A 19,029-nucleotide genomic window follows, 5' to 3' on the forward strand; every position below is an offset into this window, starting at 1 on the left:
GATTTTTGGTATGTCAGAAAAAGGAATTTCCGCCATCAGCACTGTCTACTTGGTGGTAGGCAGATTTTTGCGGGGGCTTCCCAACTTCCGGCTCCCTGCACCTTTTCTGTAGATGGTGTTAGCCTGAGGTCAGGTTCTTTTGCTGCTTGAGTTACGGGCGTGCAAAAGCATGGAGGAGGAATAAGGTCTCGAGGCAGAAGCCAACCTCTCCTCTGAACTGCCTCCTCGGCTTTATCTTCACTCTCTTGTATTCTTCGTTACTCACGTAGTTAGCTTCGATGTAGGTTTTGTTTCAGCTTTCCATTGTACACTGTACTGTTCTTTTGTCTTAATAAAATATGGGTCTATTTCTCTATACATATCTTTCTTCTCCGTAACCACTACTTTATGCATGAATATTAAATATGAGCTTGCCCTTAATGATATTCTAGGCAGAGAAACGCCTTAACACAGATTCCTACTAGTTTAGACTTACAAATATTATCAAGCGTAACAAGATTAATCATCAATAAATTAAACTCCTGGAACTAACCGGGATAACGGCTAAGTGCTGCGCGATGCGTGCTAGAGCGATGTCCGAGTACGATAAGCTCTAGGTAATTCGTCCAAGAGGGTAGCCGAGTAGCGAGGGGCTTTGGTTGCGCTTTTGGATAATTTGTTGCGCCGTATCGCATCAACCCCTTTGATATTGGGGGATCAGAGGGTAGACTGAGGAACCCACGCAATCAAGGTATTAACCCATCTGTTAACGCGGAGCTCTCTTCAGATGAATTTTGAGGTTTATGTGCCATAGTTTTTTTTTTTAAATAGTGGGTTCCCCATCCAGGTAGTTGGTTTCCCCTGAGGCTTGGGTCCGAGGACCATGCAATGCCTTGGTTCTGTCCAAAACCTAGTTTTCATTACATCTAGGTAGTTGGTTTCCCCTGAGGCTTGGGTCCGAGGACCATGCAATGCCTTGGTTTTGTCCAAAACCTAGTTTTCATTACATCCAGGTAGTTGGTTTCCCCTGAGGCTTGGGTTCGAGGACCATGCAATGCCTTGGTTCTGTCCAAAACCTAGTTTTCATTACATCTAGGTAGTTGGTTTCCCCTGAGGCTTGGGTCCGAGGACCATGCAATGCCTTGGTTTTGTCCAAAACCTAGTTTTCATTACATCCAGGTAGTTGGTTTCCCCTGAGGCTTGGGTTCGAGGACCATGCAATGCCTTGGTTCTGTCCAAAACCTAGTTTTCCCTTTGTGCAGGATCTTGGCTTTAGGGGAGTTAGCTCCTCAGCCAAGCCCCTAGAGTTTATCCATACGGTTAACGTTATTAAGTGCCTAGTTTGCTCTTTACGGGGGACCTTGGCTTTAAGGGAGTTAGCTCCTCAACCAAGCCCCTAATCAAGAAACGTAGTTCCTAACAGAACTTTATACTAGAACCCTATAACCAACGGTTAGATATAACGAAGAAACTCTATCAACCCACTTCCTATACCAACACACAAGCCCTCCCCACAGACGGCGCCAATTGTAAGGACGCGATTCGTGGCGGACCGTAACAGTGTCGGGTTCGCACGTGAAAAGGCCCCCAACAATATCATTTGTAGAGCGTGGGTTTGGAGGGCTAGGCCTTGATCGATAGGAGGTGGGTTTTTCGCGGTGTCCGTACAAATTTAAGTTTTCCTACACCTCTGGAGTCTTTCTCCTGGAGGTAGGCTGGGAAGCTCTGGTTTCTGGCCATTTTTCCCAACCACCTTTTAGGTTACTTCTTTTTCCTTTTTATATTCGCCTGCGTTCATTGTCCGTCGTCCACGTATAGGGTCAACCTTTCCAAAATTGATACTTGTCCCATCAGCCCATATTCAAAATCGTTGAGGGTGGTTGTAAAAGCCAAATACTGCGGCTCTGTCAGGTTCAGAGCATAGAATGGCAGTGAGAGCAGCTTTCCCTGGATATTTTAGATCTTTCGTCCTGATTTCGGTCCTATACCGTTTTTACCCTTTCTTCAGGGAGGGGAACTTTGGGTCTGCCGAGGACTGAGCCATCCTCGGCGATATCCACAGGCTATTTTGTCGGGCTTGGGCCATAGCCCTCCTCGGCTTGGGCCTTCGGATTTTTCCCAGGTAAACGGGCCCGGCCCATAAATCATTTGGGCCCCACAATAACTTTTACACATTCACACAACAAATGTTACAACATTTTCTCAAAACATTTATTTTCAGTTGTGGTTAGTCATAATCTTATATTTTATTATTTTATTTCAATTTATAAAAAATTGACACCTCAATAATTGTGAAATTATTATGAAATTTGTTGTGTCAGTAAAACAATATTTTTATTTTTAGTTGTGATTATTTTCAGTATGATATTTTATTTTGACATATAAGGAATTAATATTTAAACAATTGTAAAAATATTGTGACAATTTTTTTTGAGAAACAAATATTGTGACAATTTGTTGTGTTAACTAACAGCTATATATAAAAATAAAATAAAGAAAGAGTTGACGTGGTGATATTGCAAAAAAAAAAAAAAAAAGACCAGTGAATAGTGCAAATCAAAAAGGAAAAAAAAAAGAAGTAGCTATTACTATAGCTTTACACATTCACACTTTTGTTATGAAAATATTGTGAAAAATGTTATAGATGTAACACTTCTTTTTTCACAATATCTTTATTTTTAGTTATGATTAATTATAGTCTGATATTTTATTTTGACTTATAAGGAATTAATACTTCAACAATTACAGATTCACACTTTTGTTATGAAAGTGTTGTGAAAAATATTATAGATATAATATTTCTTTTTTCACAATACTTTTATTTTTAGTTGTGATTAATTATAGTATGATATTTTATTTTGACTTATAAAAAATTAAAATAAAGGAGTGGACTAGACAATAATGCCCCAAAAAAGAAAAAGAAAAAAACAAAAAAGCGGCGAAACAGTGCAAAGTATTGAATAAATCAAAATACTGTAGTTTTTTTAACTGTTGCTTTAGCGCATTCGCGCTTTTTATATATAGATACTATGATTACCAGTGTGTTCTGTAAGTCCAAAATTTTTCTTTAAACAAAAGTTACAAAACCCTTTTTTATGCTTATTTTTAAGTGTTCTTTTTAAGAAGGAAAATGCATCCAAGTCCAACACACACATACGTGTAAAAGTTTATCACAGATGACGCGGTTTAGGGATTAATAAAAGAGAGGAAAAAAAAAAAAAAAAAAAACAAGCGTAAGGAAAACGCAATCCCAACTTTTCCACGTGGACATCCACCGACAGACCACATATAATTTAATGTCAGTTCTCTGTCGAAACTCGAAACCTTAACGGGGTTCTAAATTGGAGTACTACTTATTTCTCTCAAGTTAAAAAAGTTTTTAATAAAAGAAAAGAAAAAAACAGAGAAGAAGCCCTAATCTAAAAGACTAAAACGAGTCGATCTCTGGTGGCCTAGGTTTTCCTCATCGGAAAAGCCATGGTGTTCTACTTCAAAGCTCGACCAGAGGCTGGCGATTACACTATTTTCATGGGCCTCGACAAGTTCGAGAACGAGGAGCTCATCAAATACGGCTTCCCCGAAGATATTTGGTTTTTTCAATTTTCATTACCTATTCACAGCAATAATTCTCGTTTTTTTTTTTTTTTTTGTGTATTAATTACTGGTTTCTAAGTTAGTTAGTACAACATTGCACTTTTGATCTTAGTAGGGTTTGTTTGTTTGTCTGTTTGTTTCTAGGTTCCATGTGGATAAAATGTCTTCAGCCCATGTTTATATAAGACTGCACAAAGGTCAGACTATTGATGATATTAGTGAAGGTGTATTGGAGGATTGTGTTCAGCTTGTCAAAGCAAATTCCATCCAAGGCAAACTATCTGATTACTGTCATTTTGTTTATTTTTATTCTTTTTTGTGTTCAAAGAATCATTGTGTAGCTAATAATTATTGGAATAGATATTGTAATTTCATTATTTTATTGAGGTTTTATGTATGATCATTAAAAAAGGGTCACATATATGTAATAAGATCACTTACTAGACATTGCCAAGAGCCTTGTAGCTCGATTGGCACTTCCTGGTGTTTCCAATGGAGACTTCTCCCCCAATTTTTGAATTATCCAAAAAATATGACTTACTAGACATCAGAATAAAGTAGAAGAGAGTTATCATTTATTCTTTTTACGTGTTCAAAGAATCAGTGTTTAGCTAATAATTGTTGGAATAGATTGTGTAATTTGATTGTTATTGAGGTTTTATGTATGATTATTAAAAAAGGGTCACATATATGTCATAAAATCACTTACCAGAGATATCACTTCCTGGTGTTTCCAATGGAGACATCTAGCGTTCAAATTCCCCCTCCCCTAATTTTTGAATTATCCAAAAAATATCACTTACTAGACATCAGGAAAAAGTAGAAGAGAGTTATCAATTATTCCTTAAAATTGACTTCTTGTTGTTGTTCCATTTTGCTATGAATTAGGTAGTGCTGTGGTGTTTTAGATGTCTCACTTTTTGGGATTATATGGCAGGCAACAAGGTGAATAACATCGATGTTGTTTACACACCCTGGTCCAATTTGAAGAAAACTGCTTCTATGGATGTTGGTCAAATTGGTTTTCACAACCCAAAAATGGTGGGGCTCAATATCTTATTTGGGATGCTATTTTGATTTTTAACTTTTGTATCTTTTTCGTTTGAGCATACATGAGAGTTTGATCTTTTTTGGATTTTTATGCTAAATATAGGTTCGAACTGTGAGAGTGGAGAAGCGTATTAATGAGATAGTTAATAGGTTGAACAGGACAAAAGTGGAAAGGAAACCTGATTTGAAAGGTAAAATTAGTATCTCATTTTTCTTGAGGTTTTCTTTTTAGATGGATATGCTAAGCTAGTACACTTGTTGCTCATTATGAAGGAATTTGTGTGCAACTTTTGGGTCTTATGTTCCTCATAATGATATTTAGCAATAGACTCTGGTATCACTTTTATATTTATATGCTTGGGAATTCATTCATGAGTTATTCTGATTTTATGAATTAATTCATATTCTATTATCTTGTCATAATGGTACTACAAGTCACTTACTTATATCACGTAATTGCAGCTGAGCGAGAAGCGGTTAATGCAGCGGAACGAGCAGAGAGAAAACTACAGCTGAGAGACAAAGTGAGTTCGGTATACTCTTTTAATGATTGTTTCCCTCTTTGGCTACAATGAGGTCAGTAAGATCAAGAGATATCTAATATTTGGTTGAACAAGGAACATCAGCAACCAATATAGATGTAGCCTTATGGGTATACAATGTTCATAAAACTTGCCAAGCGCACAATTCTGAATTCTACCCCGATTAAAGGAATTACTTTGGAATTAATTTTAAATCAAATAAAGGTTTTGCACAGTAGAATTTGACATGTGTTTCTTGGTGGTGGAACCTTCATAGAGCTCAGATTCACTTTAGGTGCCTTGAAGGCTGCTTATTAAAACAGATTCGTATGCTTGATGCCTTGAAATCAATGATGCAGTGAGGTTTACATTTGACTTTTGTGATGTGTAAATACTAAATACGCTTTGGCTCAAGTGGTAAGGGATGGGAGTGAGGTTATGCTAGGTCTAAGGTTTAAATCTTACTGAGGTTATTTAAAAAATTACACTATGGTTTTATGGGCTGACCATTCTGAAGATCTCTTCCATTCAAATATTTTCCTCTGGAAAATCATGTCCAACACAGAACATCATCTTCCTTCCATTTTATATATAAAGCCTGAGGACCAGTAAGCATCATAGACTAGTTCTTGCTTCTCTAGCAACTAGTATGGCGGTAGGGTACCTCTGGACAGATGTCCAGTGGATGTGAATTTCAAAATTCCAATTGATTATCTAATTGTCCATGCCCCTTCCCATTTGATTCCATAAACTGGCTTTAAGGAGGGAATAGGATTCCTCTTGCTCAAATTTGACCACTATTCATAGTTTAACGTGCACAATATTCCTTGATCATGAACATCACTATTCATGGAAGGCATGTTGATTCCATCTTTAAAATTAATTATACTCTTTGCTTGAAGTAAGATACCCTTTTTCTTCTAATGGAATGGGAACAACTTTTTTTAATGGAATTGTGAGGTATTGAACTTGTCCACTTTCCAGTTCTCTTGCTTAAGGTGTCTCCTTCTCTTACCATGAAATTGTACTTGAGTTCCAATTATAGATCTATGCAACTACTTCTTGCTAAATTAGTTATCATGTTATGCTCGGGTAGTTTTCATTTCACCTTGCTTGTGGTCACAATCATTTGACTGCTGTAGGACTTTTTCTGTCATCTGAAAAATGTTATTACTAGTATAAGATAAGTACCACATTTGACTTTCCCCTTAGGTCCGTGCCCACCCATGTTATAATGAAACTTAGATCTCCTCCTGTTGGTGCTTTTAGTAGAACAAGGAAGCTTTCAAAAGGATTTATTATTATTATTATTATTTTAAAAAGGGTTGTTAAGTATGGCTTGCACAAAAGGTTTATTGGAAATGTTTTGGTGATCGTCTGGGTGCATTTGTGATTACAAAATTTAAAATGCAGTTAGGCACTTGTCTTCTTCCCTTTTCTTTTTGCTGATCTCCAAATGCTTTATCTTGTTACAAAATTTGAAAAACCAGGTAGGTCTTCTTCTTCTCCTCTCTCTCTCTCTCTCTCTTGTTTACTTTTTGTTTGGTTTTTTTTTTTTTTTTTTTTTGGTGGGGGGGGGGGTGTTTGTGCTATGCATGCTTCCTATCAAATAGGTAAAACAAAGAAACAGTTCAGTCATTTCCTGTCATCTGAAGTTCCCACAGCATTCGATTTCAGCTTTTTCTCTTGCTGTATGTTGTTAGTCATTGCCATTAGTTTAGGGAGTTCTCCTGCAATCCATCAAATGGCTTATGGTACTTAGTATATATATTTATTGGTCAGCTCTTGAACCCATAGTCTTACCCTCAATCTTGCTCTTACAAAGGAGGAGAGGCCATTTGAGTTAGCGCTCATGGGCTTTTAGGGTAATGTATGGCTGTAGTCTTTGGAAGGGAATTAGAGCTGGTTGGTGGAAGTCCTCTCCTTTCATTTCTTTTAAAAAAGGGGCTCGTAGGAGGACAAAAAAACGGCATGACATGTGGTGTAGCTTTGAAGGGGATGAATTTGGGTATTTGATTGCAGATAACACAGATGCTTCAGATTCATCTTTGGTAGGTTTTAGAGAGAGAGAAAGGGGGGGGGGGGGGCTCAGTACTGGAATTTGAGATTTGTTCAAAAAATTTATGATTGGGAATTGGAGGAGGTGGATTCTCTGATGGACTTGTTATACCCTCATTTTTCTAGAGGTACCGATTGATGTCTTAGCATTCAATATTATTATAATTGTCTACAAGTTGCCAGCAAAAGCATTTTACTTGGAAAGGTTTATAGAATAAAAAGGTGCTTAAGAAAGTGGCTTTCTTTGTGCAGACAGCTACCTTGAGTAAAACCTTGACTATAGAAAATCTTTATATTTTTATTTGCTGAATGACTATAGACATCTTATGAAGAGAAATATATCACTAGTATATTGGTGTTGTCTGTGCAAAAGAACCGGTGAATATTAGACCATCTATTACTCCATTGCTTGGTTGTTTATGATTTGTGGTACTTGTTTTTTTTCCCTGCTTTTCTTTTGGTGTACATTGGTTAAGGTCAAAGAGGCTGGTAGATGTCAACTTTTGTTGGCAAGAGTTGCATGGGAAGCATCATCATGTGGAATGTGACTACTCATTGTCTCATGTGGATGATTTGGAGGGACTGGTTTCAAAGATGTGGAGAGATCAATCATTGAATTTAAGTTGCTTTTTACATCTTCTGTTTTATTGTTGTACTGTGCTGCTTCTCTCTCTCTGGTGTGTTGGGGGGGAGTGGTTCTTGTAATTAAGTTGATTTTCAGGATCTTTTGAGTTTGAGCGTGTAATTATTTAGGAAGCGCTCCTATTTGAGCTGTCTTTAATAAAATCAATATTACTTATAAAAAAAAAACTTGGTGTTTTGAAGACTAAAGTCTTCAACTGCAGAACTTGGGGTGCTTTTTTCTTATTTTTAATATTTAGATGACAAGTTGATTCTAGTGCACATGGTTGTAGAGGAATGGTCAATCTTTTGATGGTTAAGTCATAAGCTTTAGAAGATTACGCACATGTTGAATTGGTAAGTTACATGCACCCAACTAGTTTGAACTCACGACCTCACCTTCCACTCATTCTTTTGGGAGGAGGAAGTGCCATTCTGCTGCACATAATTATGATTTTGATATTAAGTCTTTCTAATATTTTAGGTCCCATCTTCTTAAGTAAGAAACATTGAAGTTGTATTTTGTGTGTTTTAGCTATGATTACTGGTACTTATTCGTGAGCTCAGTAACATTCTTGGATTAAATTGGATTGCAAAGCAACTTTATTCCTTAGTTTTGAGTTCCCAAACAGCCAAGAGCCTCTTGTAGATCAACAACAGAGACATCCAAGATTAAAATCCCCCCTCCATTGTAACTATCAAAATTTAAATAATTTTTTTTTTTTTTTTTTTTGAGTTAACAGAAAAAATCTCACATTTTTAATGTGTTATATATATATATTGAAGATTGTTGATTAAAGTCCTTGACATTTGTCCTTGCAGAAACGACGCGAGGAGATGGAAAGGCTTGAAAAGGAGAGACAATCAGAGCTAAGAAGCTACAAGGGTTTGATGGTTTCTGAAAACATGACATCTAATAAACAGATTGCAACAACGAGCAAGTCCTTGCAGGAACTGGAAGAAGACTTCATGTAAGAGCATCATTTGTTTAAATGTTCAATAGATGCTAGCTGCCAAAGTTACTGGGCCTATAAAGAAGGGTGACATATAGTTTGTGATTCTAGGCCTCAAGAAATTTCATCATGCCTGAATAACACATTCCCTAGTCTGTTTCCTGTGGATGTTAAATAAGAAAATGGTGTCTGCAATGTTAACAGAGGAGGAAGTAGGTGGGGGGAAGAAATCTCCTTTTACCTACCATGAATGTACTTTGATGGTGATGAAAAACATTATTTGTATCTGCATTGGGATAGTGGGTGATAAAACTGTGTTTTCTTGCCCAACTTTATAAACAAAACTTATGTCTATTTTATTTAAGGTTTCATCTGGTTCAGATTGTCTAATATATCAACCTATGCATACATGCACATGTTATGTTTAACAAAGGGGGTGGGGGGATGAATCTTCTTTAACTACCATATATGTAACTTGGGCTATGATGAGAAACATTATCACATCTGCATTGGGATAGTGGATGAGAAAAACTGTGTTTTTTTGTCTAACATTATAAAAAAAAAAACTTGTGTCTAATTTATTTAAGGTTTCATCTGGTTCAGATTGTCTCATATATATCAATTATGCACACACATATGTTATATTTAACAGACGTTGGAAGGGGGTGGGGGAATGAATTCTCCTCTAACTACCACATTCATACTTGGGTTATGACTAGTAACATTAATTGTATTCGGCATTGGGATAATGGGTGATGAAAGCTGTGTTTTCGTTGTATAATTTATAAACAATACTCATGTCTAGTCTGTTTAAGGTTTCACCTGGTTCAGATTGCCTCATATATGTCAACTTATACACACACACAAATGTTCTAAGATTTACTTACACTATGTTCTAGAGTCATAAATTTTATTTTATTTATTAAAAAAACACTTTGTTTGAGAGTTCCTAAAAGAATAGGATAATGGAATTGGTATGGTGTATTTTCTTGTGTTTGGGCATTTATAAAAGAAGGATGAAAAGAAAGAAATATATAATTTACCATATATCCTTGACCTCTTACTTATCTTTTGTAAAAATAGATATAAAATTGATATTTCTCCCTTATTTCATAAACAATTGTTCTCCCTATATTTGGAATGAATGCTTAGGAGGGAATTTCCTTCCAAATCCTTCCATAACTTTCTATTAAGCTCCCTAGCATAGGAATACGTGAATATCACTTAATACTTTATTCCATTGCATTCCATTTCTCCCTCCCAAACAAGTTGTAAAGTAATGGTTTTAGGCTATTAGCAAGATTTTGTTTTGAGGTTGGATAGAGAAGGCTACGGACCACTTATAAATTATAATTGGTGCTCTTGGTTATTGTGTAGATTCTAATTAAAAAAGCAAGAATTGTATGTGTTTTATTGTTAGGCTTGAATATGACTCCTGGACCCTTAAAAATTGCTCCCTTGCTACAAATGGAGAATGTAGGAAGAACTGTGGGGTCCCCCAAGCTGGTTTTGCAAAGACATAAATGTCTGAGGATGTTGTATTGACGTTCATCCTTGTTTCTGATGAACTCAAGGATCTTGCTTAAAATTCCCTAAAGCTCTTAGGGAAATTCTATGGTAGAGTTCTTAAAATCTAATCATTCATGGTTAAATGAATAGTTCAGATTTTGCCACATCATCACCATTTTCAATGGATACCACACGATGTGCTAGTCTGTTCGCTTTGTTCATGATGTGACAATCTTAAACCTTCATTGAACTTTGAATGGCTAAGATTTTTTGAACTTTATGGCGGAGTTACTTTAATTTCTCTGGAGGATAATTCTCCCAATTCCCGACGGAATAGTTACCTATCCGCTTAAAGACTGCAATGGGTAAGTGTGATACACACTAGACATCTCCAATCATTGAAGAGATCAATACTCCTTAGCTATTTACCCTCGCTACTGAAATAACTAGTGTATTTGATATGTTACCACACAACTGCTAGTGTATATTGACTCATTGAATGCTGGTTGAAATTCAAACAGGGCCATAGATGCCTGTAGTTCCAGAAGCAAAAATCTCTTTAAAATCCTTGTTTCTTTGTACAATGTGCTGCATTCTTTACACTTTATCAATAAACCGCTTGTTTGAATTAGGCAACGATAAGAGATTAATAAGAAGTCTATATATAATGCTGGGTACATTTCTTGTCTTTAAGGATCCATTCGGCCATATGGGCCTAGTTTATATGGGCTGTAATGACTGATGACAATGGCCTAAGACAGTGACAACCCTGGTTATAAGTCTATATACAACCATATAAAGAGCGTTTCAATTTTCTAAAGTAATTGAAAATTCAGAACTCTGCCTAAGCAGTAATAAGTACTTAAAAAGATGCAGTTTGATTGTGTCATAAATTTCTGGGCATGTGTATGAAAAATCTCTCAATTGGCTTGGGAAAAAAAGGAAAAAATTTCATTCAATTCAGGTACATGAGTACATGACCGACCGTGCAGAGTCCCATGTGATTGTGCACACGCTTTACTATCTTAGAAAGATTTCCTTCTAAAAGCATCTATTGATTTGATTTTGATCTCAAGGGGTTTCAGTTCTCTGCGGTTCTCGCTAGTCACTGCTGCACTACTGGGATGGAGCTTGCTGCTTGGTACTCGTGCACTGGTTGTCCTTGTTTTTATTATAAAGGAATATACATAATATAAGTTTTGGTTATTTACAAATTACTTATTATGTTATTTTTTATCTTAAATTCTTTATGAACATTGAATAAAATTTTAAATATGAAAAATCAAACCATGTTAGGACTGCATGTGTTTTTGCATTAGCCCTCAAAAAGTGATAGATGTTTTTACCTAAATGACCATAATTTTTTTTTTTAATTATACTAATTTTCTCATGATTTTGAGAAATATATGATTCAATTGGATGGAAACCTCTAAGAAAATCATTTTTTTTTTGAATTTTTTTTACTTTTTATTTTAAATGACTTGAATGACTCATGAATGGCTTCAAATAGTCTATAATTAACACGTGGATTTGAAATCATTTATGTGCGTGTTGTTATGTTTAATTTATAATACAAGTGTTCTTATTAGAGCAAAATACTTAAAACCTGATATATTACATGTTAAAATTGCATAACTAGAAGTAATTATTCTTCAAATTTATTGACTTTTTTTATAATCAAAATTATTGATTTGAATCCTAAAATCTAAGACAACCATGTCTTTTTGAAAATAAACTCCTTAGACTGCCAAAACATTGTAATATCATTAACAATAAAGATATATTTAGTATATACTCTTTTAGTTCTCTACCCATACCAATTAAATATTTGAATTTAAAACTTTTACATTTTAAGCTATATATATATATATTTTTTTTAAACAAACATTTAAATTTAAACCATAAACCCATTTATAGTGATATTTCTAACATGTAGCTATTTTAACACGTGCCTACTATACATACATATTATTTCACTTCAAATCACAACTCAACTTTACATATAACGAGTTAATGGTTTGAATTGAATTGAACTTTTAGAGTATATGGATTAATTTGAAATTTCTAAAAACATAAGGGCAAATTTGAATCCACTTTAATTGATGGAATTTAAAATGTAATCTACCCAAATCATGAACAAGAACATATTCCAATTTCAATTTAAAAAATTGAAAGTCTCTTTTACACTAATCATATCATTGACATTGTTATATATGCATCCTAAAAAGAGAAATGCTAGATCTATTCTTATTGTCTATATAATTGGACTAAAAAAAAGGAATCGTCTACTCTTTAGACAAATATATAGAAGTCATCTCTGATTTTGACCTAACTATTACACTTCGAGCACATAAAGTACTTAAAAATATTTATGAATTAATAGTATGGTGAATAAAACTTAGGATTAGAACAATTAAAAATATATAAATATCCTAAAAGTATATGGTAATTTTAAAACTAGGAAAAAAAATAAACAATTAAAAAGTGGGTCCCGGTTTGGTTCCCATGCTGACGTGGCAAGGAAAGGAACAAAACCAAAGGAATTGGAACCGTAGAGAGAAACTTAACTCACAAGCCCGGTCTACTTATCAGTTCAAACACAGTGTACTATATATACATAAAGCCCCCAAATATATTATGTCCTACAAAACCCTAACACACAAATTAACACAGCACCCTCTGTCTCTCTGTGTGTGTGTCTCTCTCTCTCGCTATCGCTTTCTCTTTTCAAGCTCTCTCTGTACAGCGATGGCAACGCATTCGTTGGACGAAGAAACTGCAAAGAAAGTTCTCCGACAGGTCAAACAAACACCACTGATTCTTGCTACTTTTTTGGTTTCGCTTTCATAGGCTTCGAAATTCGTGTTATGTATATTTGAATGCTTATGGGTTTTTTTTTTTTTTTTTCTTGGGTGCTCTTGTTTACAGGTTGAGTTTTACTTCAGTGATAGCAATCTTCCAAGGGACAATTTTCTCAAGAAAACCATCAGTGAGAGCGAAGATGGATGTATCCTTGCTCTTCAGTTCATTGTTTTTTTTTTCGCTTTATACTCTCTCTGTATGCAAATATATGATATGTGTGTACGTGGGTTTGTGTTGGTACATACTAAAGCACTGTTTGCTTTGGTGGAAAATTTTCCTGGGCAAGATTTTCCGAGAAAATAGCAAGGTTAGGTGTAAAAGTATGCTTCTATCCTCCTAATTTGCCATTAAGTGTGAATGAAGTACTATTGTGAAAATATATATATATATATATATATATATTTTATTTTTACCATTCAGAGTATTTTGAGCTCTTTGTTTTGGGATTTGGGATTTTGGGTATTGATATTATTTGAGTATTGTTTCAATGCATCCCTTTTTTTTTTTGTTGAACTTGACTGAGAGTATAGTGGTGGATTTGGCATTGATATGTTCGTTTTCTCGGATGAGAGGTCATCTCAATTTGGGGAACATGAAGCCTGATGAGGTCCCTGAAGATACTGTTAAGGCGGTTGCCGAAACTCTTAAAACTTCTACTTGTCTAAAACTTTCTGAAGATGGTGAGTTTTTTATTTTTTATTTTCAAGGCTGTTATTGTTCCTGTATTCCATATTGGTTTCCAAGATAATGCAGCTAATGAAAGGAAATAGAATATACGTGTAAATATTTGTTGTAATGCTGTCCTTGTATTGGAATAAGAGAAAATTGATAAACACTGGACAGAGTTTTGTGCCTTAGATGGATTTAGCTTCTATGTATTTTGTGAGCTGGGAGAACATAAAAATTTATTTCTTTTTCTATTTTGGGTGAATTTGTCTGCATAAACTTGACTATGATGAGCAATGTCACCATCTACTAAAGTTTATTTATTTTTTTAACCTTTCCTTATTAGATATGTCCTGAAAAAAAAAACGAGATAATGTTGGGAAAAGGCATCTAATCATGTGTTTTTATCATTTGGGGCCTGTGAATATTAAACCATCCTGCAAGATTTTTCTTGATTCAGCTATTTCAGTTAGTTGAATTTCTCAGTTTTCCCCTGAAATTCATTATCAATATTTAATAATTGTTGTTGTTTTTTTTTTTTTTTTCCCTCTATATCTTGTCAATCAATTACAGGGCTGAACTTTATTGGTATTATTTGTTTAGTGTATATGAATTTAGCTTGTATCTATATTGATTGTTTAGCTTACGTCTATATTGATTGTTCTGAGGATTAACACTTCTTATATATATATTTTTTTTCTTAAAAAAATCTTGGTTTTTGTATTTCAGGGAAAAAGGTGGGTAGGACTACAGAACTTCTAAAGCCAGAAGACGTAATAGAGCAGTTAGACATAAAAACAATAGCTGCATCACCTTTTGAGTACAACGTGACTCGTGAAGTTTTGGAGACATTTTTTAATGAATTTGCCAAGGTATTGGTTGTCCCAATATCATTTGTTTGTCAGTAAGAAACGAAGATTGTAACAAGTTATCTTGGCATCAATACTCTGGAGGCATGCTTCCCTCTGTTGTTCTTTTAGTAGTTATATGCAGTTACTGTGGGTTAAGTTTAAAAAGAAAAAAATAGAGCTCAAAAGTGTTACACACATATAAGGTTTGGACCAGGGATACATTTCTTGATTAGAAAAAATTGAGTTCTCTATATTTTTTAGGATGGCGGATTTTGTTTATTATGAAGTTGGTTTGAAATATTAGTTCTTTGAATTTTTATGCTAAGATGAACTCAATTGCTTTTTTAGACTTTTAGATCTTGTGTCTCAATTTACTGAGAAAAGATATGCTGCTTTAGTTACACTCCTGTTTATAAGAGTTTGGTTTAACTTGTTTCAGGTTAATAGTGTGAGGTTGCCTCGTCATGTTGGAGATAAGAAGTTCTTTTGTGGCACTGCTTTGATCGAATTTTCTACAGAGGAGGATGCTGAAAAGGTTTTGAAGCAAAGTTTGGTTTATGTGGGTGTGACATTAGAACTAAAACCCAAGTAAGCTGTTCCTCTAGCTGGGGGTTTTAAGAGTCTTTCTTTGGGAATTGTTTTTAAAATTGAAATTCATGTCATTTGAGTATACTTGATGAAAGAACTAAAACATTCACAAGTAACTTTAGTGGTCTGATGTTGTTCATCTGTCAGAGGCAATGCTGAGAGCTATCATCACTAATGATGTTGATGTTCTTGATTCTCTTCACCCAAAAAAGAGAACAGCTAAAACTGTGGAATTTTTCATGCGATTTAATTTTGTAGTTCATTCACCTCCTAAGAAGACTATTATTATTAACTAGTTGGAAAAAAAAAAAAAAACAGCTCATGTTGTGTAATGTGATATTTCCTGATTGAAGAATTTATCATTCAAGTCAAATTCTTTAATGTTTATTTGACATTTTGCTTATGGGATGGTACCTTTGTCCTGGCATATGTGCTCTAACAGAAATTTCCTGTTTCAGGAGGGATTTTGATATCGAGAGAGCTAGAGAGGCGGAGGAATATGAGAAGTCTCGTTCCCTTGGGGTTTCAAATCGTAAGAATAATTCAAATGCAGAAGCAAAGTAAGTAGTTGATATCACTATTTTCTACCATCTTCCCAGCCTATGTATTTGTTAACGTGGTTAACTCCATATATAATGATTGCAGCTACCCAAAAGGCTTAATTGTTGCATTTACATTGAAGAGCAAGTCAAATCGTGGCTCCACAGAAAAAAATGATACTAATGACACAGCCAATGGTGTTAAAATTATTAGCAAAACAGATGGAGGATTAGATTCCTCAGAAAATGTGAATACAGAAACTGAAAAGATGGTTGCAGATGATGTTAGCACAGATGAAAAAACCCCTGGAGAGAATATTGAGAAGGATGACAAAGAAAATGTTGATGAGAACAATGGTTTGGGAAGTGAAGAAAAAGAAACTGAAGATGTAGAGGATTCTCCTGAAGCAGGTGGTGATAAAGAAGAGAAATCTGCTGCTTCTGTCTACAAGGATGACATGAACGTTGTTTTGCGTGAGGATCTGAAGGTCATCTTTCAAAAGTTTGGCAAAGTCAAGGTATCTTGTGGATTCCCCTTCCTACTTCCTTGCTTGAGATTTTACACGTGAAATATGTTACACCTTTTGTTTTAGTGTCATGATTTTTCATGTCATATCCTTCAAAGCTCTCTTTACCCATGTTTTCATCCTATTGTGATTTTAAAACATAAATAATTATGCCAATCCAAGTGGACTGTGCTCTTATTGGCAAATTTGCTCATCTTTTTCTTGGGTCATTTGATCATGATGGTGAAAAGGATCTCCGTTAGTGTCCCCAAATGGTTGGGACTATGCTTTCTTTTACTTGATTCTGACATATCTCTGTATGTGCTTTTGTATTTTCCTGTGAAGTTCATTGATTTCAAGATTGGAGAAGAGTCGGGATACATTCGGTTTGAACAACCTGAATCAGCTCAGAAAGCTCGTGCTGCCGCTGTCCTTGCTGAACAAGGGGGTCTCCCTGTGAAGAATTTCATTGCCACTCTAGAACCAGTAATTGGTAGGCAGCAATTTTTATCTTCACACACACGCATATAAAATGTTTGTTAGAAGTTCAGTAATGCTTGCATGATGATTAATTTTCTTTTCCTAGTTTTAGTCTTTAGAATGTTCAACTACCATGTCAGTGGCTAGCATAGCTAGTTTGGGAAATGGTAAAATTTATGAATATGCAACAGAGTGAGATGCTATTCACCTTGGCGTTTGCTATTGATGTTGAGATGTAAATCATGAGAAAACATAGCAGCACATGTGGACTGGTATGCAACTATTTTTTGTGTACAGTAAGACGGTTCCTAATTGAGTTTGTTGCTGAAGGTTTGATATTATCTTTTCTTTTCTTGGGGCTTTTCATTAATTATGGGAAATTAACCTATGGAACTACTTCTGTTTATGTATGTTTATGGGAAATTAAGAATGGCTGCTGTCATTCTTTTTTGTTATTCAGGGGGCTAAAATAATTTATTAAATGCATCTGAGTGGTGTCATTCACGGGTGTATGACATTTATCGTATGACATTTATCGGTCTTTTTTCTACATTCCTTTGAGCGTATTTACTGCCATGCCAACCTTTATTCTGACTTTTAATGAGATGAGGCAATGTACACTAAAGTCTTGGTGATTTGGGCATTGCAAACAGTTGAAGTAGAGGTTCATTTGGAGATTATTTGGATCCGTGATTGTTAATAGTGACACATTTTATGTTGTTTTTACTGTCTAAAACCTAAGCCCATGTAATGCAATTGTTGCCTGTTTGATCCCTTGTTGAAATTTATTACTATAGTTATTATGCATGTTATGAATTGAGTCACTAATAGAGTGTTCTGCCCACTATGCTTTCAGGTGATGATGAAAAGGAGTACTGGAGCTTTCTCCGTAATAATCAAGATAGGCGCCGGGATAACAAGGGCAACAGAGGAAGGTTAGTATGAGTGTAAATCCAACCAATTTTCACGTTCATCTATATCAAAAAGTTTTACCTGCAAATTCCCTACTTTATACTACTCCCACTTTTTGTGAAAATTTATTTGCACTTGTTAGGGGAGGAAGATACAATAATAGAGGTGGGAAACATGGCCGCTCTAGAGAAAACGACTCTGGAACAGGTCGGCCAAATAAAGCTCAGAAAGTTGGAGCTTAATAAGAGCCATCTGCCATCAGTGAAGCTTAAATCGGTTATCGATCATTTTTTTCTGGACACCTTTCGACTTTTGGTGAATAAGTACGCACTGCTTATGGATCACCTGGTGTCTCTTAGCTATATAAGTTTATGCTTTTCATAGTATAAAATGTGTTGAATAATTTTGCTAAATTGCCTTTTTTTTGAACGATCCCTTCTACTATCAATGTACTAAACAAATTTTGTTATTTGGTTCTATTTGTTACCATTCGTAAATATGAATTGTCTTTTAGGAAGTCGTAATTATGAAGAAATTATATAGAAGAACTCTGAGAAATCCTTCTTTTTTCTCTCTCAGAAAGAAAGAAAAAGAAACCCTTTTTGAAAGACTTGAAAAAGAAAAATAATTTGTTTTGATGCTGGAAGAACTCAAATTAGCGGAACAAAGTTATTAAAATGTTTTTGTTGAAGTCTATTTTCTTAAAAGAGAGAGACGAACTAAAATCTTTAACTCTGAAATGAATGCTTTAGATAACAGTAGCAGATTTATCATAAAAGCAATACAAGAAATGTTTTTGGAAGAATAGTTAATAAACTCGTGCAAAAATTAAATTTAAAACATATCATATTCATAAAAGGTGTAGGGGTGTTGGGCTCAGCAATATATATCTATGTATATATTGGGTCGGGGGCCTAATTCAAGGACGTAAAGTAGTTCAAGTAGGGTGAACATCATTAGAAGAGTTCGTGTTAGTAAGTGAAGAGGTTAGTTTTGAGCATAAGGGTCTATGAGGGTGGTCCGAGGACAAATGCCTCCTCGGCTGATCAAAGATGAGGTCCGAAGGGGTGGTTAACCATCTAGGGTTATGTTATAGGAGATTCTATTGACACGGATAAGCATCACAGAAGCATAGGATAAAAGGAAGTCCTAAAATATTTAAAGAGAAAGCTGCTATTATCGCATTGAATGCTCTACACCTAACTAACTGGTTGCATTAATGTGGAGGTGATACCTGAATAATAATTTTCAGCCTTACAGCTACTATCAGAGATTTCAGAAAGGTGCTGATGGGACAAGGATCAACACTAGTAATCTACCCTACACGTAGAGGGTAGAGA

At 35.1% G+C, this 19,029-nt stretch overlaps 2 protein-coding genes across 3 annotated transcripts; both read left to right on the forward strand.

Moving 5' to 3' along the window:
• The first annotated feature begins 3,301 nt into the window (after positions 1-3,301).
• Positions 3,302-9,168, forward strand: LOC115971672 (coiled-coil domain-containing protein 25). Of its 2 annotated transcripts, none has more exons than XM_031091679.1 (6): positions 3,302-3,569; positions 3,718-3,845; positions 4,511-4,614; positions 4,727-4,814; positions 5,086-5,147; positions 8,646-9,168. In XM_031091679.1, the coding sequence occupies exons 1-6, from the start codon at positions 3,457-3,459 to the stop codon at positions 8,796-8,798; spliced, it is 648 nt and encodes a 215-aa protein (XP_030947539.1). In that variant the 5' UTR covers positions 3,302-3,456; the 3' UTR covers positions 8,799-9,168. The 2 variants fall into 2 exon arrangements, with proteins under 2 accessions (XP_030947539.1, XP_030947540.1); XM_031091680.1 differs by having other exon boundaries at positions 3,478-3,569; positions 4,462-4,614.
• Positions 9,169-12,907: 3,739 nt separating this feature from the next.
• LOC115971963 (la protein 1) lies at positions 12,908-18,186 on the forward strand. Its single transcript, XM_031092091.1, has 10 exons — positions 12,908-13,084; positions 13,214-13,292; positions 13,678-13,827; positions 14,543-14,685; positions 15,104-15,252; positions 15,711-15,812; positions 15,898-16,309; positions 16,643-16,790; positions 17,634-17,712; positions 17,832-18,186. The coding sequence occupies exons 1-10, from the start codon at positions 12,923-12,925 to the stop codon at positions 17,929-17,931; spliced, it is 1,524 nt and encodes a 507-aa protein (XP_030947951.1). The 5' UTR covers positions 12,908-12,922; the 3' UTR covers positions 17,932-18,186.
• Positions 18,187-19,029: the final 843 nt, after the last annotated feature.

This window comes from Quercus lobata, chromosome 12 (assembly GCF_001633185.2).
Source record: "Quercus lobata isolate SW786 chromosome 12, ValleyOak3.0 Primary Assembly, whole genome shotgun sequence".
NCBI classification, from domain to species: Eukaryota; Viridiplantae; Streptophyta; class Magnoliopsida; order Fagales; family Fagaceae; genus Quercus; species Quercus lobata.

What these genes read in the sequence shown, in the direction of transcription:
- LOC115971672 (XM_031091679.1), top strand. Translation starts at nt 3,457, where the DNA reads ATGGTGTTCTACTTCAAAGCTCGACCAGAGGCTGGCGATTACACTATT. An exon ending in GGCTTCCCCGAAGATATTTG is followed by an intron (nt 3,570 to 3,717) that starts GTTTTTTCAATT and finishes GTTTGTTTCTAG; the next exon opens with GTTCCATGTGGATAAAATGT. An exon ending in AAGGAAACCTGATTTGAAAG is followed by an intron (nt 4,815 to 5,085) that starts GTAAAATTAGTA and finishes ACGTAATTGCAG; the next exon opens with CTGAGCGAGAAGCGGTTAAT.
- LOC115971963 (XM_031092091.1), top strand. Translation starts at nt 12,923, where the DNA reads ATGTCCTACAAAACCCTAACACACAAATTAACACAGCACCCTCTGTCT. An exon ending in CACTCTAGAACCAGTAATTG is followed by an intron (nt 16,791 to 17,633) that starts GTAGGCAGCAAT and finishes CTATGCTTTCAG; the next exon opens with GTGATGATGAAAAGGAGTAC. An exon ending in AACAAGGGCAACAGAGGAAG is followed by an intron (nt 17,713 to 17,831) that starts GTTAGTATGAGT and finishes TGCACTTGTTAG; the next exon opens with GGGAGGAAGATACAATAATA.